Source organism: Motacilla alba, chromosome 4A (genome assembly GCF_015832195.1).
Source record: "Motacilla alba alba isolate MOTALB_02 chromosome 4A, Motacilla_alba_V1.0_pri, whole genome shotgun sequence".
In the NCBI taxonomy this organism is placed as follows: domain Eukaryota; kingdom Metazoa; phylum Chordata; class Aves; order Passeriformes; family Motacillidae; genus Motacilla; species Motacilla alba.
This window is the reverse complement of record NC_052045.1, coordinates 12155236-12175741: the sequence shown is the minus strand read 5'-3', so window position 1 is coordinate 12175741 and position 20506 is coordinate 12155236. Positions and strand designations below refer to the sequence as shown.

Sequence of the window (20506 nt, the reverse complement as noted above, 5' to 3'; positions counted from 1 at the left end):
AGGGATATACAGTTCTTTTTCACCTGTAGGTCCAAATGTTAATGATTTCTACTCTGCTGGCACATACAATGCAAACCTGACAGAGACCAATGTGCTAAATGCTTTGCAGACACAGAATTAAAAATAAGATTGCTTCCCCTTCAAGATAAATGGCTTTTCGTTTGGGAATCAAGACTGATTTGGCCCAGATTGGCCTATGAGAGAAGAAAAAGAGACTTTCCTTTTCTCAGAAGAGCCACTAGAGCTGGCAGTTTTAGGAAAAACTTGAAAGGACCTGAAAAAAGCAGAGCAGCTCTGTTCCTCCCACATCCCATTAGCCAGGCAGCTCTGCCTGTGCTGCCTCTGCAGCTGCTGCCTGTGCGCTGCTGTCCTGTCGATGGGAGCGCTGCCTCTTCTGCTGGAATTGCCTTGAAGTGCATTCAGGAAAACATCTCTTATACTCCCACCTCTGAAATGCTTTGCTGATCTAGAAACATCCCCCAAACCTGCATTTCTCCCCTCGTAAGGATGTGGCCCTGGGTCTGTGCTGCATGCTCCTCTGGCGGGGACATCTCCTACCCTGCGTGGGCAGCTGCTGCTCTTTGCCCCACCAAAAGAAGGGTGTATGCTGGGCTGAGCTGGGAGGTGCTGCTGCCTCTTAGTTATTCCTTTTCATCAGGATGTCATGACTCACCTCTCTGGAAAAGTCTGTTCATTCTTTCTGGGAATCTCTCTTGCCAAACAAGCTAGATTATTCCAGCTGAATCCAAACAAATTCCCCCCTTAGATTGGAAGTGGTGGGGGAGAGCAAGCCCCACAATAACTGCTGGCCTGCTGGACTCTGGTAGACCATTGAACAGTTTGCTTAAAATCAGTGGGTTTTTTTCCAGAGAGGACTCAATTTGAGCAAAGGCAGAGTCTGGCAGTGAGGTGGGGGAGATGGGGAATGCTGCATCTTTGGCTCCCTGTAGTTCAGCTGCAGAGCAGCCTAACAGTGTCTTTAGAAGAGCTGGCTTTGTGCACAGTGCTGACCAGATATTAAACCTCCCAGATCTTGATGTTAGAGAAGAATAAGGACAGACACTGCATAAATGGTACAAGGAGATATTGAGAAGAATAGGAGAACACAACATCCAAGGGGAAAAGCACAGGCAGTGACTTAAAAGGGACAGAGAGGTTTAACTCTGGGACAGAAACCACTGTGGATGAGAAAGAAGAAACATAACAAGCCTTAAAATTGTTTTGTCGCTAACCTTAAAAATCAGTGCTTTAACCAAAATAAATAAGGCTTTAGATCCTTTTCATATTGTGCATAAACTGCTAAAAATACATAATTATATAATTTTTTCTGTCTCTGCTTATCCATCCACAAAGCTGGATTTGCCATAATGATATCTGGCATCTCCTTACGCACTGAGTTTGTTAACTATTGTGTAATTCAGAACACATAATGAAGTGACTGAAGTCAGCAGGATTGTGTGGGTGTTGAAATTCTAAGCATCACTGTCTCACTTCATGTTAAATAAATATTCACTGGGTGAAAAATACAAGTCAATTTAATAATAATGAGAATGAGAAAATAAGAATATAAAAAGAATGTTGAATTAGACAGCATATGTAATTTTTATTTTTCCACATTGAACTGTCATTTCTTTGATTAATATCTGCTAGGTTTAAGCTGTTAGAAGCATCATTAAAGAATCAATGAATCTAAAATATTTTAAGCTTTTCCATTGCATAATTATTTTTTTTTTATGTATTTTTTTCTGCCTGTTGTCATTAGGCACTAGATGGCTTTCTCATTGCTCTTACCACAGATGGGATTATTATTTATGTGTCTGATAGTGTTTCGTCTCTGCTAGGACACTTACCGGTAAGTTCTGACCATGCAATGCACTGAGGGCTCATCCCCCTCCTCAGTGTAAATCAGTCAATGCAGGGCTGGGGATTGGTTTTGTCCAACCAAAGAGGGGACTGACTGTGGGTGGGAGGTCAACCAACAAACTCTTGTGAAGTTTCTCAAGTTCCTATGAATAACAGATTCTCTCCCAGGGTCTATGAGTTAGCTTAAAAAAAACCCCAACTATGCAAAATCACTGTACTCACAGCTCATCACTTGGCTATCCATCTAAAGATCTGGGAGGTATTTGACCCACCAGGTTAATGGAAAATCTTATGATTGTGAAATGAGTGCTGGAGCTCTTCTTAGATAATGTAAATATTATTTCAGAACTGAAACTATGCTCTTTGAATGACATTGGGTTTTTCTACTTTGAGCCCATAGTCTTTAGTAAAAAATGCGTAGCCTCAGAGTTTTCTGGGAGAACTTCTAGAAACTAGTTAGTTGTCAGGTGCAGAAATTTCAGCTTGGCCCCTCAAAAACATTTTTCTCTTTATCTGGTGCCAAGCATGAAGCACCAAGGATGCCCTAAATGAGGGAAAATTTGAGTGCACAGTTACCTGAATGTCATGTGTGCAAAGAACAAATCATTGCTGACATTTTGGTAGAACCCCTTTAGTCAGGATGTGTGGGTTGATGAGCACTGAATCACTTGCAGGTCAAGCTGATTTTGCCAGATGTTCAGCCTAGAAGACAAATGGAGGGTGTAGGGAGGAGCTCTCCTTCTTCTGCATCGTGCTTTCAAAGAAAAATGTTTCACTTCTCATCATGTTATATTCCTGGGGTACCAGGGTTTCTTCTCCAGCCTGTATCTGTCTAAACTGAAGGGCAACCTCTGGGATTCATTCAACCTTTTGCAAATAGATAGTAATCCTGGGGTGAAATAGTCTAAGGGTTACATTCTGCCCTAGATCCATCTGCAGATTGACTGGGCTTCCTTGTCTTAGGCATCTGCACCAGACCTGCAGTGTCTGTGCTCTGCTGAGGGGTGAAAAAGCATGTGATTGTGTCAGGCTGTACTGCTGAACATGACAAAGCATTCTTTTGTATCAGTCAGATTTGGTGGACCAAAATATATTAAACTTTCTGCCTGAGGGGGAGCAGAGCGAGGTGTACAAGCTACTTTCTCCACATGTTCTCATGACAGATCCTGTTGCAGCTGATTTTCTAAATGGTAAGCTCTGCTTTTGTCTGTTGGTCAGAGAGGTTTGCCAAAGGTAAACTGCTCCCAGGAAAGTCTGCACAGAGCTCTCCAGCTGGCTCTTGCCTGCCACTTCTGTTTTGCTGCATTTGTGGGTTTTAGTGCATCACATCTAATGTTCCTCTGTGCTCCCAGTACTTGCTCTTTGACTAGGACAGTCTTTGTTTTACCATCTGCTTTGCCCCTTGGATGGTAGATGCTTTTCCCCAGATGGGATGCTAGACTAACCCTGGAAAGGAGTGAGGGCTCAAGGGAAAAAAAATTGATGGAATCCCAAACAGATTTGGCAGAGCCATTATTCCTTAGGAAGCTTGCATGTCTCAGGACACAAGAGAAACCCTGATGTAACTTGAGCAACTTCCTATCTGAACTGTCTGTCTGGATCTGTGCTGCTGGCTGCTGTCCCATGTCCCTTCTCCTCAGAAAAAGTCCCCAGGACCAGAGCAGGCGCAGCATCTTCCCAACACCTGTGTTTCATTAATTAGTGTTTCAGCCTGTGCTGAGCCCCCACGCCTTTCCCAGTGGGTTTGGCAAGGCCACTGGGCAGCACTGGGCTCCCCTCCCTGCTGCCCCATAAGCACCAGTGGGAGCTGAGCAGCCTGATGATGCTCTGAGTAGCCTGATGATGCTCTGAGCAGCCTGATGATGCTCTGCCTGGGGGTGGTTTCCCTCAGGCTGAAGGCCATGTGGTCTAATCCATAGAGTTCAGACTTGGGGCAGAAAACTGGATTAGAGCTTGGCACAGTGCCCTCCACTGCTAATGGAAGGGCTTAGGCTGAGTTCAGTGCCCTTTGGTTCTACTGAGCAGTGCCAGAGCAGAGAACTGCAATACCCTGTCACTGCTCTGCATGAAATCCTACATCCATGAAGTCAGGGGAAAATCCTGCTGACCAGTGCAGCCAGGGCTTCACACTCAGCTTACTGGGGTTACTGCAAAGACAGGAAAAAAGGGTGAGAATACACTTCCTTAAGCAGAAACAGATGATAATTGCTCCTAGTAGTTATATATTTACTTCTGGGTATCAGAAGCTTCCCAGCAGGGTGTGCTCAGATACCGCTTGGTAGATAAATTAAATATGTGAGCGAGCTCAAGTGCAGACTTCTAATAACATTGTCTGTGTCTCTCTCTCTTTCTCTCATTTCAGCAGAAAAACAAATAGAGTTTTGTTGCCATTTAGCAAGAGGCAGCTTAGATCCAAATGAACCCCTGATGTATGAATATGTGAAATTTGTAGTGGATTTTAAATATTTTACTCATGGTAAGTTACTGTTCCAGCCTACCTTTGTCTCTCCACCTCTCTCCTTTAAATTGTCTCGATCTGTAGCATCCTAAAGACTCTGTTTCTGCTGAAAATGCCCTGTAATTGTCAGGGATGGAATGAGCTGTGCATACATTGGATATATTTTTCATACAAAAGTGGTGGGGAGTCTGTTGATCAGAAGAGTGCACTCTCCTGCCTGTTGTGCCTAAAGCTGATACCAGACTGAAAAGTGCCTCTGCCACTGCCAATTGTAAAGCAGCCCACTTATTCAAATAGCCAGTAAAATACAGTATTCTGTTTCACAGTGAAAGCACACTTCACAGAGATTAAGTACTTTGAGGTGCCTGTAAAATCCTGAATCTTGCAGATGTTGACCTGGAGAAAGACTGACAAGGAGACTGCAGCTGCCCACTGTGAGCTGCTCCGAGCTGTCTTACAAAACTGCCCTGCAAGCCACAGGCAGGTGGTTACAGCTGTGTAACTCGGAAGCCTAAAGAGTTGTGCTTTAAATAACACCAGCGTGGAGCAGTGTGGCATCACCCTGCAGGCAGGAGGAGTTTGTTGCTGGGTTTCTCCAGTCACTGTACCTGTCTTAACACGAGAAGAAACCTCTCCTTCCTCTTCTTAAATAAATTGTCTGGTTGTTTCTAGTGCCTACACCCTCCTGTAATGGCTTTGAGTCAGCTATTGCACGGGCTTTCAGGTCAGCCACGGAGGAGCAGATCTGCCTGGTAGCGACTGTTCGCCTGGTCACGCCGCAGTTCCTCAAGGTGAGCCCGGCGCCCGCCGGCAGCAGCGGCAGCAGCACAGGCTGCCTGGGCACGGGGTTTGGAGAGGAGAGAGGACGTGGCTGGGGCTGGGAGCGGGAGATGACCTAAGTGTGTATTTTGGAAAGATAAGGGATGAAGCAGGAGCTGCTTTTGAGAAGAGGTGGTTTTGTAGTGGGGCGTCTTGGAGGGGGCAGCCTGGGAAGCTCCAGGACAAGGTGACCAGCTGCATTACTTGGGAATTTGCAGCCTTCAAAGACAAGCATCCACCACTCCTTTGTGTAAGGATCTGCATCTTGAAACATTGAAAATGTGTGTCATGGCCTCTTGCTGCTGGTGTGTAAATGTCCCATGGCGCTGATGGCAGGGATAACAACCCTAGGTGCTGCTTGCCCAAGAGGGCATGAGCCAGCTCAGTTAGAGGCTGGGCCTGGAGCTGTCATCCATATTCAAATGCAAATTGAATTCAATTCAATTCAAATTCAATTTGCAAAAAGCTGGGGAACTTTGCCTAGAGAGTCCAAGATGAGACTCTTTGACTATTTATCCTAGCTCTGAAATTCAGCTCAGGGTAAACTATTCAGCCATTTTTCATCAGTTCATGCATCTATAAAACAAGTCTTACACATTCCTTAGAGGAAAATAAGTCAAGTGCTTTAAAAGCACTGTATTTTGCTATGGTTTATTATATAAACAAGATGCATGCTAGGTTTTGACAGCAGGTTCCTTTTGTCATTTCACAGAATTAAATCCATTCTTTTGCAGGAGCTCTGCAATGTTGAAGAGCCATGTGAAGAATTCACATCCAGGCATAGTTTAGAATGGAAGTTTTTATTCTTGGACCACAGGTAAGAGATTTGGGTTTAGTCACTGAAGAATACATAAACTGTAGTTTAAAAATAGAAAAGTTTGTATACCTGTTGCCTGAGGTCTCAAATGGGATAGTTCTAATTATATGCAACTTAGTAAGTTGCAGTACTCTGAACTCAGCTATTAGGCATCCTTAAATGCTTCACTATTTTCCATATTTTAGGCAAGTAGGAAACAATGGAAAATGTCTAGAAAAATGTTTATCTCCTAACCAAGATAATAAGTGATTGAAAGTGAGCAGTGTGGATCCCAGTACATTCCCCATATTGGTTTAGCTCCTCTGGAGTTCTACAGCTCCAGCTTCCAGGAATCCTTTTAAATCTTTTGCTGTGTCAATAAACTTTTGTCTTTTCAGCTTGAGAAAGGATAGAATTTCTAAAACCAAAATAAAAACCAGTGGATTTTATTATTTAATTGTAGATCAGTTTTTGACAATGCAATAAGGTGGGCTAGAATTCAGCTTGGTGAATTAAACAGACTGGAACCAGTTTATTAAGCTGCTTAATTTAGGATTAATTTTCTTCAAAAGAAGCTGGAGGGTTTTATTCACTCTCTTACTCCTCTGTATTTGACATATGTGCATAAGCACATTGCAAAATCCTACCCTCTTCATTATCCCTCCCCTTGTGAGCTGTGCAAAGGTAGTCATTACTAAAAACAGAAGACTAGTAAATAAAGCTCCAAAGAAAAAAAATATTGGTGAGGAAAAAAAATCTAAATACCATCTCCACATTTAGAGCAAGAAAGACAAAAAGAGCAAACAAAAATGAGTAATAACTTTAATTTATATAGAACAGAAGGCATGTGCCTCACATCATACCTTGAAGCATGGAGGAACTGACCCTGCAACACCCCTACAGTTGATTATGTGTGGTTTGGGACAGTCAGATAATTTTTAATTCAGATGAGATCTTGTTGGAGTGGCTTTGTTAGACTTTAATTGGCCTGTCTGATAATGCACATTTTTAGAATCAGCTGATTAATGTTAAGATCTGTAAAAGAGCCCTAAGCCCCTCACGTCACTGATGAAGTGAGCTGCTTTTCCACAGCGCTGTGTTCCAGCAGCTCCTGTGAAAAAGCTGAGTAGGAGCTACTTTGAAACTTGTCAAAGAGTCTTTTGATGAATGTGGGTTATGACTCAGAGAGGAATCTCTGTGCTGGGTGCTTGCAGGCACTCCAGTCCCACTGATATCCCCAGAGAGGAAGCCATTGCTTCTGAGAGGAAATGAAGATGATGCAGATGCTGAGGCAGAGTTTGTGACAGGTCCAGATGCAAGCAGTGAGCTCAGACCCAAGAACGAGCAGGAGATGGTGGGAGTTGTCTCATTTAATCACTGATTCCAAGCTCTCTCCAGTACAATCTGCAGGACACTGGGAAATGTTGCTGTTTCTTGTTGATTTGCATCACCACAGGCTGCCTGACACTGAGGTGTGCTATCAGCAGGGGTACCCAGCAGATGCTGGAACCAGGACCTTTGCTGTCATGATCACAATTCAAATCAGAGTAAAGATAGATGCAATAAAAATGTTCCATAGATGTGGATAAACATGAGAAAGATAGGAGAAATCCGTATTCTGGGTCTATATGTAAATATGTGTAGAGGAAGAGAAACCCATCAACTTTGATAATGATTTGTTTCTCTTCTGCACTGTGGTACTGTTCTTATTTTCCCTTCATTTATTAAAAGACTGGACCCAAAAGACTCTCTAAAGACTGTGCATTCCCATTTGCACAGCAAGCTGCAGATCTCAGGACTGGAACTTGAGCTAACAAGACACTTTTAAATTGCTCCACAAGGCACCTCCTTGTTAAATGACAGATGAGGAGCATTTTGTGGTTTCTTTCTTTTATGAAAAGCTCTGGTGATATTCAGGAAATCATAATACTTTCCTGATCAGCTCAAATGTTTATCTGATGTGCATCTGAAAGACACTATTGTCTTGAATATAAGCATGTTAATAAAAGTAGGAGAAACAGTGATGCATTCTGCCAAAGAGACAGCAAGGACACTTTATTAAATACACATATTATCATCATTAACAGAAGTCTGGGTCACATGAGGAAAAGGAACAGAGTGCTATGAAAAGTTACTTAAATAAATAAAGCTGTATTGTGACAGAGACCACCATGTGCTCAGCACATTCTCTTCCGAGGGATTTGCTGTCAGTGGGAGGCCTGGCTCTCCCAGCTAACTCCTTGTGCTGGGACTCAGGAGCTGCTGCTCACACCTTGCTAAGCAGATTGTCCTTCTCCCCCATTTCTTGGTGCCAGACTGCTCACAGCTGTGGGGAGGAGGGAGGTTGTAGACCTGCCTGGGCTCCCTGTGGCTGAAGAACCTATGCCCACTGTGTCTCTCAAGGGGAAAAATATGGAGCTGGGTGGCTCAGCCAAGAGAGAATTTCACACAGTGATAACCAAGAAACTCAGGACTGATCCATCCAAACACATGGGTAATACACTGGAATAGCTTTTTCCTCATAGTCTTGGCCACTTTATGGCCTTCTTCCTTGAGAACACTCAGCTGACCAGGGGCAGCAGGAGAGGCAGGTTGGATAGGCACCATCACCTTCAGCCTGCCCCATTTTGAGTTATTTACCATTTTGCCCTATTCCTGAGAAACACACTGAACGTGGCAGGTGAACACTGTCAGCACACCCTGCAGCCACATTAGCACAGTCCTGCCTCACCGAGTGCTTGAGTTGGTGCAGGCAGGGTTGGACCTGAGCACTGGGAGATGGAGAGTGATGTGCTGATACAGGGAGCAGAGACAAAAACAGTGGTTTTCTCCCCACATTTCAGTGTTGTTTCATAATCATAAGCTCTCAGGCTCTATGGTGAAGTCTGTGATAGGGTACTTGCTTTAAAAAAATCTCATGTTTTGCCTAGAAGAAGGAACATCTAGAATTGATAGCAGTACAGTAAGTCATTGCAATGTGCCTGTCTAAATACTTCATCAATTCCTTCCCTACCAACCAAAGCACAAACAGCCCTAAATCAGCCCCATGCCTATTGCTGTCTGTGCTACCAGCACAGAAAGTTTTGTTGGCTGTAGTTTCCCAAGCTTTTCCAGAGGAGCAATTACTTTTTCCCAAGCTGGTCCTGACACACACTGCAGCTTCCCACTTATTCTCTCTTCTACAGTTACTACCCAGATGACACTTACTTACAACCTACTGGATAATTTTACTCTAGCTGCAAGTTGTTATGTGCAGGATCAGCCATAGCATTTCTCAAGCTGTGTCTCACAAGCATCCTTAATGAACTGAGTCACTCACATATGTACATGCCTTTCTCTACACCCACATAATGAATAGGCTGTGAAACAGTAAACACACACCTTTTCATTTTCTCAATTTTTACCTCTCCCTCACTGTCGGTTTTTTTGTTTGTATGTGAAAATTCATCACTGCCTATATGAAAACCCACTCCAGGCTTCCCTGCCAAGAGAATGTTGGTGTTTGTTGCTGTATCACAGCTTATCTGCCAGGATGTCAAAGAGTCAAGTTTTGTGCTCACTCCCTGCCCTTTGCTTCCTTTCTAGGGCTCCACCTATTATAGGATATTTACCCTTTGAGGTTCTGGGAACGTCAGGGTATGATTACTACCACGCAGATGACCTGGAGCTTCTTGCTAGGTGCCATGAACACTGTAAGTTGCCCTGCCTCTGCAATGTGTCTGTCTCTGATCTCCTTTGTCACTTGAGCAAAACCTTTCACTGTCATTGCAAAAGGCTTCTTCTTCAGGGACATGTGGGAACCTCCCTGTCCATGTCACAGCTGACACTTACCTGGGAGGTTGGAATCTGCAGAATTCCCTCAGATCAGGCGCTGTTAGTGCAGGTTTCCTAAATGGACAGACACCTTGTTTGAGCACAGGCTGTCTCAGAGTGAAATGAGATTAAAAGATTGGGAGTCAGAACTATCCCCCCTCTGCCCTGTGAGTTTTGTTGATTTGTCACAGTTCATGGGGTCTTGCCATTCCCCTGGGCTCTGGAGTTAGCCAGGAGGCTCAGCTCACCAAAACACCTTTTGAGAGCATCATTTGGATCACCTCCCTGTGCAATTAGGTGCTCTGAACCTCACTTACTCATTAGTAAAATGCTTCTGGAGATTCAGAATTATTTTACATACAAAAGCACTGAACACAGTTTCCCCGTGGGTGAAGATGGCTCATGTTTGGTCAGCCTAAAAGGAAAACAACAAAGCAGAAGAGTCAAGTTCAGGCCAATGTGTGAACACCAATGAAGGTCCATGAAGTTTATTTTCATGCAAGGAGAAATAGTGTGGCCTGTCAGAGGCAGGGCAGAAGGAGAACTCGCCTGGCTTCCACAGCAGTGCAGCCCAGTGCTGAGGAACCTTGTCCTGCTGAGGGCTGGGGCTAACGTGAGGAAGGGCAGAAGGTGTCTGCAGGTGTGGTCTACTCTTAGTCAGTGTGCAGTTCCTAGCATATGTGAGATGCTTTATCCCCAGGACCCAGATTTTTTCCATTTTATTGGGTGTATTTCAGACTGAGATATTGAGCCAGAGTTATGTGTGTCCTGTGGTGGTTTTGCATTGCCAAGCACTGCAATGAAAAATAACTACATCCTTTGTAAAATGCATCTAGATAATCAGGTATTTTGCTAAGAACTATTACGTACAGGTTTCTTGTGGGGGACACTGTCTGTGTCTCTGCTATCTCCACTTGAGAGCAGAGTGTTTTGTTCAAAGGAAAGAAGGACACCCCAGAGAGTAGAGCAAGCAGGATGCTGCAATTGCTCTGAGATGCAGAGCAGCACGAGGCTGGGACCAAGAAACTCCACCAAGAAACCCCACAGCCCACTGGAGAGAGGCTGAAAACCACCCTCATCTCTACCACAAACCCTCTACCACTTACATATATGAGGAGCTGAGGGACCTAGAAGAGAATGGGGAAGAATTCTTCTCTGCATGTCAGGTTTCCCTGCTCCACTTCCCTGCTGGCTGCTCTGCCCTGTCCAGGCAAAGCACTGGTGCAGCAGCTGCCAGGGGAGTGGGTTGCCTGGCTGAGCACGTAGAGGAAGCTGGGACAGGGGGACACACAAGTTGTGTCAAATGCAGCAAACGTGAATATTAACAGAGTATTTTAACTGCCCTCCAGTACAGCGCTTCTTAGTGCTGTTTGCTTAAAAGACAATTCAGATACAAGTGAGAGCCTCTTGGTAATGCATGTGCAGTTTGGTATAGACACAAACTGTACTGAGGGTGGGTCCGATCGTTCAGCAGAGAATCAACTTGATGATTTATATTCTACATCTCTATCATCCAGGCATTCTTCTTACCTATTAGAAGAATATTTTCATGACACACCTGTAGGAAAGGATTTTTTTTATTTTATAGCACAGGGAAACAAAATAAAGTGCTGGCAAGGTGACTTAGAGAAGTTGGTTCAGGACATGTCTGCCAGGAGTAGGAACTGAGGGATCCCCAGCATGTCATGTTAGCCACAAAATCTCTGCTAAGTGCTTCATCTAAAGCCCATCACTGTTAATGGTTAAATGTTAAAGAAGTCAGTCCTGATATTTTCACAAATAGAGGTGTGCAGATGAGTAAGAAACCACCTGGGTTAGTGTGGCTTGCTAGGTTCCTGTTTGTCATGTCGACACTTTAGGCAGACGTCTTGCCGACTGTCAAGTGAAATGGGTTTGTTTAAACCATGTTTGTATTTTACTTTGCATTAATTGTGGGTACTTTAAATGAACATGTTTCATTTTGTACTCCCAGCAGTCTGGAACAATTAGTGTGATTATTTAATGTAGCTCCCCTCACTATTTTCCAGTTGTATTACAGCACCTGAGGTTTTTCTGGACATAGCCTGATAAGACATACCAGGTTGGAGTAGGCCACATCTCAAAACAAAGCTCTCAGTTAAAACTCCACTATCTTGTTGTTTTGTGAAGTAAGAATTAGGATTCTTACTTCACATCTTCAATCTTTAAAATGCATTCTCATATACTTATGAAAGGCAAATAATTTGTTTAAATAAAGTTATTTATGCTTATTTCAGGGAACCCATAAGTTATAAAAATGTACCTAGTTATATAGTTATATCAGTTATAAGAGAAATCTCAAAATGGCAAAGGGCACTCTTGAAAGTCAGCAGGAATGACCCCAAACAAGAGCTAAGTACATGGTTATGTATCATCTGTCTTCTTTATAAAGCTCAAGAACCATTTTAGCACTGCTCCAGTCTGGGAGAGGGGTATGGGACTGAATGTGGTTAGATCACCTTTGCACCATAAAATCCCCATTTGCTATATCTCGCTTTCTCTTTTTGTTAAACAGTGATGCAGTTTGGAAAAGGAAAATCCTGTTACTATCGGTTCCTGACCAAAGGGCAGCAGTGGATATGGCTGCAGACACACTACTACATCACCTACCACCAGTGGAACTCCAAGCCTGAGTTCATCGTCTGCACTCATCTGGTAGTCAGGTAGGAGCAAGCACCAAACTCTTCACAGAGTGTTGTGTCTCAGTGTTCAGCCACTGCTTTTTCTAGTTCTGTTCCATGTTAGCCAAATACTTGCTGTGCCTACTGACACACTAAAATGATATGTAAGTCCATGAAACTATTCTGATAGGGAATATGTGGGTTGGTTTGGGGTTTTTTTGGGTTTTTTTTTTTTTTTGGCAACTGAGCCAAAAGCCTGGAAGCCAGCTTTGGCTAAATATATTGGTGTGTTCATTCCCCTTTTGTCTCTAGTGATGACACGGCCAAAGAAAGAATTAAAGCTGTTGGGAATCAGACATATCTTTCTGGGCATGAATGAGATCATATAACTCCTACAAAACCTTTTGATCAGAGCTTTAAATATTTATGACTTAAAGTTAGCTGCTGGCTTGCTGGCCTTATTCCTCACCCAAATCCAGCCCTGGATCCCCCCCTAGTGGGAAGCTGCTTGTGCTGAGTTCAGCCCGTGCTGGAAGGCAGTGCATGTGTAGGATGCTCTGTGAATGCACCTTCAGGAGGGGAATATGCTGGATTACCACAGCCATCTCAAAAAAGACTATGTGAAGAGTAAAAATGTATCTTCTGAAGGGTTTGAAAAAACAGTGACACACTGGTTTGCTCTATTAGCTTGAGTAAACTTATTACTCACTGTATTTTTGTAGTGTCAGGAATCAATTTTTTGTCTGGTCCCCCTCTTTTTCTGTCAAATGTCTGGAAGAGCACACACTAGTAAATGTGAAATATATGGGTCTGTTGGAGTGAGCCAGAGGAGGGCCATGAAGATGCTCAGAGGGCTGGAGCACCTCTCCTGTGAAGACAGGGAAGAGAGAGCTGGGATTGTTCAGCCTGGAGAAGAAAAGGCTCCAGAGAGACCTTTAGAACTTCTTCCAGTGCCTAAGGGAGCTCCAAGAGAGCTGGAGAAAGAGTTACAGAGTTGTAGAACAAGGGGGAATGGCTTTAAACTGTCAGAGATAGGTTTAGATTAGATCTTAGGCAGAAATTCTTCCCTGTGAGAATGGTGAAGCACTGGAAGCCCAGAGAAGCTGTGGCTGCCCCATCCCTGGAAGTATTAAAGGCCAGGTTGGCTGGGGCCCTGAACAGCCTGGTCTAGTGGAAGGTGCTCTGCCCACGGTTGAGGGCTTGGAACCAGATTATTTTTAAGGTCCCTTTCAGTCCAAATTCTATTGATTCTGATTCTATGACCTGTGGTATAAACTACATATGAAGTGTTAACATAAGCAAATGTTACACAGAGAGATTACTTCTCAGTGGTCTTACTTCTGCCATCCTTCAGGGAATTCAGCTTCACTTTAAGGGCTGAATTTATTGTGCATGAACTTGTTTCTTCTTTCTGCTTCCAGTGCCTCTTAAACCTAACAATGTAGTCCTAAATAGATTTTGAAGTTCAATTCTGTCTCAGATAGTTAAGGCTTGAAGTATGTTACTGAAGCACACAAGTTAAAATGTTCTTTCAGGATAATTCATTACCCCAATGATATAAGTGAGGTCGGTTCAGCAACTTCTCTTGCCTCCCACGAAGAGTGCAGCTCATTAATATTTCATCACCCTAAAGTCTGGCACCTCAGAGTGCCCACGATGCATGAACACTCAGAGAGTCTTTGAAACATCCTCTCCAATTTATCCCAGTGGTGAATCATGGGGCATTTGCAAATATTTCATTATTTCAGAGGGAAAAAAGTAAGGAAAGAAAATATACAATTCCAGAGGCGCTTATAGGGGTTCCTGCACTTCACATTGCACTTGTGTAGCTGCCTATTTGTATTTGGAGCTTCCACTGGAGTGCAGGATGTTAACTCTGATGCATGCAAAGTTCTGTGCACTCTCAGAAGGAGGGACCTACCCAAGGCACTGTCATAGGGATCACTCAACTACCATGCAAAAAAAAAAGATGCTTGTTCATCATCATCAGGTTAGAAAATGAATGTACATTTGTTGTGGGAGGATACCTGCACAGATGCGATAAAGTAATTTTTTGTTGTTTTTTGGGGTTTTTTTGTTTGGGGTTTGTTCTTTTTTTGTTGTTTTTGTTTTTTTGGTTTTTTATTTTTGGGTTTTTTTAGTTACGCAGAAGTTCGGGCTGAGAGAAGACGAGATCTTGGCCTTGAAGAGTCATCAATTGAACTGGCATCCTCTTCTCTAAAGGTACCATGTTCCTTCACAGTTGAATGAGGAGATGTTTAAACCAAACTGAGTAATAGCGTACCAATCTGAGGGAAATACCTGTTCTTCTCCATTTTCTTTACTCCCATCTCATTCCAAGCCTTGAACTGGGTCATGATTCAGGCAGGCCCTAAGAAGCTTTCTGGTGGAATTCTGGAAGCATGGCTCCAAATTGTCCATGTTGGTTTAGGACAGGCTGGATGAGCTGTGAACTGCCTGATCTAGTTGGCATGATGGCAGGGGGATTGGAACTAGATGGTCTGTAACACCACGTATTCTCTGATTCCACAATAACTGTGAATTCAGCAGTTGTATTGCTCTGTTCTGCTCCCTGTAATCTTTGTGGGACCTGGACGCAAACAACAGGTTAAAACATCTCAGCTCAGAACCAGAGAAGTAGAGCTGGAGCTGGTTGCCAGATTGCTGTACCTGTCACCCTTAGTAAGGCACAGAGGATCCAAGAGTAGGGCAGTACCACAGGGTACCTGTTTTGCTTGTGCCAGATCATCACTGATACTTGCATGAAGACGGGAAGACAAGGGAAAACACTTACCTAGACTTCAGCTCAGTTGCTGGATCACATCAAGTGTAGGATTGTGACCTATAACTTCCATGAGCAATAATTTCCACGGCTTGAGTCAGTCTGGCATCACCACACATCAGCCCAAGTAGCAGGGTCATTTTAACTACTTTTACACTTCTCCTCTTGGTAGTTTACAAATAAGACCAGCAATCAAAGTAATTTCAAGTGGGCTGTTGGGTAGTTGTCATTCCATCAGCCTCATTGCCTTTCAGACATTATTTTATGGGGGCTCAGGCTGTTCCCATGAAACAGGAACAGAACTGCTGCCCAGAACAGGCTGCTGGAGCCACTGCTCCCCAGGGAGCAGTGAGTGGGATTGCAGCTCTCAGCACTTCCCAGTACCTGTCCCCCTCAGGAAACATTTGCTGTAGGTCCTCTTGGGGCTGTAGCTGACGTCCCCATGGCACTGCTCCCTCTCCCTTCCCAGTCGTCTCCATCTCTTCGAGGGGTAAAACCGTTCCCTCTGCCACCTTCACTCATTCCTCCTGCCACCGCCCCAAGTGCACCACGGCCGACCAGCTGTGACATTCCTGAAGAGACCGGGCAGAGAGAGGCTGACAAAAGCTCATTTCCCGCTGCCCGCGGCTCTGTGGGCAGGGGAGGAGCAGGTGGGCACAGCAGAGTGCGGGCCGTGGGCAGCAGTGCCCCGGGAGGAGCAATCCCCCGGTGCTGCTGGGTGCCATCGGGGGTGCCCAGGGCTCGAGCGAGGCTCGGGGTGCCTGCGGGCTTTGGCGTGGGCGCGGAGGGCGAGCAGGGCTGGCTGGAGTGCGCACCCAGCCTGCTGGCTTTGCCTGCAGACAGCGGCTCCAGGGGGCCAGCTCCCTTCCAGGGCCATTCCCCGCTGCTGACGGTCTCCCCTCTTGCGCTTCGCTCCCCGCAGAGCCACAGCAGCTACCTGGACGTGGGGCAGTGCGGCAGCAGCCAGGACGCCAGCCGGGAGGGAGTGTCGCTGTCCTCGCACAGCTCCCGGCGCTCCTCGCACACCACCCTGTCCGACTCCACCTGTAGGTGCCGGCAGCGCAGCGCGGGTGCGGGCGGCGGGCGGGAGAGCCGAGCAGCCTCCGGAGTACTGGGGTGCGGCTGGAAGTGGCCAGGTCGGGGTGGGAGGGGAATGCTCAGCCCTGGGACTGACACAGAGCGGCAAGAGAGCCACGGCCACCTGCCGCCTCCTCCGTCTTAACCCACCCCCTGTGTGAGAGCCAACTTCCCCTGGCTTGTCACCAGCTGAGGGTCACGGCTGTTTGCTGTGCTCCCGGGGACAAAAGGTGGCTCGCTAGCTTGACTGAAACCAAGCTCACTGACGAAAGTTTTATGTTGGGATAATATAATTTTGTTATGGGATCTCTCCTGTGAAATCCCTGCAGAAGGAGCACAGAAGGATGCCTGCCGTGCTGGCAGCTTCATCCCAGCTCTCATCAGTGCCCTCCTCCCCCTGGGGGAGGCTGCAAGATGACTGGCCCTGTGTGGGGCCATGGGTAGGGAACTCAGGGGACTTTTCTTGAGATACTTGCCATGGGGCGAGTGATCTCATCTGGATACACCCATGGAGGGCAGGCTGAATAGGGGGTTAGCATCAGGAGGGAGCCCAGAAGTGAGGTGGGGAGCCAGAGGGACCACGGAGGGGCAGAGAGCCAAACTGCCAGCAGAGGGGCAGATTGGAGACCCACTTTGGCACTGTTTGGGTCAGGGCCCATCTTCATCCGTGGATTTCAGGCTTAGCCAGGGTACCAGGCAGAGTTTGCTGTATCTCAGTGAGCGTCTCTCTCGCAGCCACGTCATCCATGCGGCGCACAGACACCAGCACTCCCACGCGGCCCGCGGCGCCGGGGGCTCCGGGGGACAAGGCAGCCCTGCGGCTGGCAGCGCCCAGCAGCACCCAGGTCAGTGCTCCTCAGCGGCAGGAGCCTTTCTGAGGCTGTGGTGAAATGAGCACAACAAGCATTGATCGTTGATCTCAGCCTCAGAGATGCTGGATTCCACGCTCTGAGTGTGCCGGGGCTTCCTGGGGAGTGCCATTGGCTGGCAGAGCCAGTGGAGGCACACTAGAGGCTCCTCTGCTGCCTTCTTTCAGGATCCAGTTTGCTCCTCCAGGCTAAATGCCTTTTCACGGCACCAACCCTCTTTTCTTGGGGTTTGTACACGTGACCTTCATCCAAAATGGGTGCTGACTCCAAGGACTTGAAATTATCAGGGGTGTGCAGGAGCCTAAATTCTCCCTTCAGACTTATCCTCAGATCTCCAATCTCAGTTGTCCAATTCCCTGCACTTGTTCATCCCTGGCATGAGCTGTTGAAGCACCAGCTCTGCACTAGAGGTGCTATGGACCTACAGTAAGGCAAAGTTTTCATTTCTAGGCCATAGCCACTCCTCAAGCCCGTGGTGAGCACCTCTCTCAGCACCCCGTGGCTCAGCTGGCAGTGCCCTCCCAGCACCCTGTGATGGTATGTGGTTTGTTTTTGTTCAGTGCACTGGTGTGTCCTGTCAGCAGGGTAGCCGAGGTGGCTTTGGTTCACTGCCCTCAAGTCCTTGCTGGCTCATCCCAGAGTGGGGACAAGGTTTCTGTGCCCTTTCTGTTGCTGGGATTTACCTGCAACAACCTTATTGCAACCACTTCTTTCAGAGAGCAGAGAGAGCAGGTGGGACACCCAAAGAAATAGCATAGGAGAAGGTTTACACTTGTAAAAAGTGTTGTGGGCTGCTGAAGGCTTCTCTCTAAACCTCTAGCAGCTGCCTACAGGCTGATACAATGATGGAGAGTTTTAGTAGAGGAAGGGGATGTCATGGAAGGTTTGAGTTATGCCAGGAAAAGAAAAGAAAACAAAAACCCCAGTAACAATTAGTCATAAACCATAATGACAAGGTCTGTCCTTACAGGGCTTTGATATCAGTGCAGTAAATGTTCAGACTATAAAGCAGAGATTGAAAATGGTCAGTGTAGGAGTGAAGGATGGATCCCCAGGTGGGATTGCCGCCTATCTTGGGCCTGGCATCTGCCAAATATCATTAGCAGCACAACTGGAAGCCCAGCCAGGAGGTGTGGCAAGGGTTTGGATGTAGTGTCTGCCACAAAACACAAGTGGGCCCAAACCAGCAGGGAGTTATCCTGAGGGGACAGTAGAGTCCCATGTATAGACACTTCATCTGTGCAGAAATTATAGAGACCAACACTTTGAGGAAGGCACTGCAGGTAAGCCAGATGTGCTGCTGCTCTGGAACTACGGTGGCACTTTGGTTAAATATGCAATTGCCATTTTTTGTCAGCATCATATTTTTTATGGCAAAAGCTGAAAAGCAGTCATTTTCTGAATCCAGCATTGCTATGGATGTGAGTAGCAGGACTGGTTCCACTGTGTGGTTCTTTGTTCTCTGCAGCCAGTGTACCATTTCCCCGCCCAGCTGGGGATGATGCACCAGCTGAAAGAGCAGCTGGAGGAGAGGACTCGCATCCTGCAAGCTGACATCAAAACACAGCAAGAGGAGCTCCACGTCATCAAGGAGCAGCTCCAGCTCGTGCAGGACTCCAACCTGCAGGTACCTGCTGCCCCTGGTGCCCCCAAACTCACCAGCCATTTGCTTTTCCTTTGAGCACACAGAGCAGTAACAAAATTGTCTGAGGCAAAAGCATTTGGGAATGAACTCTTGACAAATTGGTAACTTGGTTTCAGCTGTGGGAGTGGTGTTTCCTGAGAGATGAATGATGTCAATATCTGGCTGAGTATTGAATCAGTAATTTCTGTGCTTTAAAAAAAGCAATCCCAAATTAATCCAAAGTCTCCTATGCACAAAAAAAGCTTGGTGATTCCATGTCTGGTTAGTGCTGCTGGATCCCTACTGCCAGTCCTGCAAAACACAGCAGGCACAATGGAGCTGGAACGTTCCTGGGTCTGAATAAGCATTGGACACTAGCTAACATTTGATTTTCTGTTACTTTTTTGAAAAGTAACAAAACGTTCATTTTGCCCCTGGATTTAGAGATACTGCTGCTGCTGCAGTGTTATTTCTGCCAGGCAGTACAACCAACATCTCCTGTGCCTCTTTCACTTAAAGATGCTGATGCAGCAGCCGATCCCCGTCATCTTGAACGCCGTGCAGCAGCCCAGCCCCCGGAGGCCACCGCCGCAGGGCACGCCCCGGCAGACCACAGCCAAGAAGGCACAGCAGCCAGCCCTCACGGGGACAAAGCACTACTGCAGCACCCGCCTGCTGTCACCGCACCCATTCCTCAGGGACCCCTGTGGCACAGCCCCCCAGGTCACTGGCTTCTTCATTGCCTTCATCATCCGCTTTTCCAGCTTCTAAACACTTGTCTGCCGTGTCACTCCTCCCCGTGGTGCCATGCAGCCCCTCTGTGTTGGTTTTACTGAACAGCTGGCATTGAGGAATTTGTGTCAGGGGTCGCTTGTGAACAATGTCACTCAACTGTAAAAATAAAAAACAGGTAGCCAAAAAGCATTTAAACCCCAGAGACTGCTGGAGCTCTCCTGGTGCCTGGGGAGGATGAGAATGGGAGGTCTGGGCTCTCATCAACACGGTGCTCATTATTCATAGCCAGTGAGAGTTGTGGTTCATAACACAGGAGTAGGTATCATTTTAAAAGATTACTTTTGCTCTGCCTGAGGAGTCTTGGAAGGCAGCTTTGAAAAAACAGTTTTGTCATCACTAGACCTAAATCCACTATTAAGATGGGAAAGACTTGAGTTGTTCAAAAAAGCCAAAACTGCTGCTTTAAAGGACCGATGAGACACTTTCCTTGGAGACTTCAGATTTGCACTTCCCCTCTTAAGCTGTTCTCTTCCTCCTCAAGACTTTTGTGCCTTACTCTTGTACTCTAATTTCTCAAAAGGCTGTCTGGGGATGCCAACACCTGCTCTGTAGGGACAATAAATGCTAATGGGTTGGTGGTCTTGAATAGATACATTGTTCTTACCGTTGTGTTCAGGGCCAATATCCTGTTGTTCCTTCTCCTTTTCCCATCTGCCCACTGTAAGTGGTTATTTTATCCTTCCATTAGGGAGCTTTAAAACTGAGGTGGGTACCTGTGTCTTCATTTCAGGTACAGCAGCAGAAGCAGCAGCACCCAATGAGAGGAAGCCAAGGCCAGCAAACGTGTGTGCCAGGGCAGGCAAGCATTTCAGTGCCCTTCTACAACAACCCCATGGTGTTCTCCCAAGCACACCCCATCACCGTGGCTGCCCAGGTGCCGGCTGACAGCAGCGAGAGGCAGCCACCAGCTGACTACAGCCAGGACAGGAGCCTCAGGTACCCAGAGCCCTGCTGGGACCATCCTGGGGGCA

At 46.2% G+C, this 20506-nt stretch overlaps 1 protein-coding gene across 10 annotated transcripts in view; it reads left to right on the top strand.

Moving 5' to 3' along the window:
* PASD1 (PAS domain containing repressor 1) overlaps positions 1-20506 on the top strand; it is a 103929-nt gene that overhangs the window by 74617 nt on the left and 8806 nt on the right. For 6 of the 10 annotated variants that reach the window (XM_038164462.1, XM_038164458.1, XM_038164459.1 and 3 more), the window contains 14 exons: positions 1763-1852; positions 2933-3053; positions 4226-4339; positions 4994-5112; positions 5875-5957; positions 9522-9628; positions 12283-12430; positions 14530-14611; positions 16093-16216; positions 16983-17092; positions 17567-17653; positions 18585-18743; positions 19260-19463; positions 20266-20471. In XM_038164462.1, coding sequence (XP_038020390.1) covers positions 1763-1852; positions 2933-3053; positions 4226-4339; positions 4994-5112; positions 5875-5957; positions 9522-9628; positions 12283-12430; positions 14530-14611; positions 16093-16216; positions 16983-17092; positions 17567-17653; positions 18585-18743; positions 19260-19463; positions 20266-20471 — 1754 coding nt within the window. The remainder of the gene's footprint in view (positions 1-1762; positions 1853-2932; positions 3054-4225; positions 4340-4993; positions 5113-5874; positions 5958-9521; positions 9629-12282; positions 12431-14529; positions 14612-16092; positions 16217-16982; positions 17093-17566; positions 17654-18584; positions 18744-19259; positions 19464-20265; positions 20472-20506) is intronic. The other 4 variants (XM_038164464.1, XM_038164468.1, XM_038164467.1 and 1 more) reach the window with 4 other exon arrangements.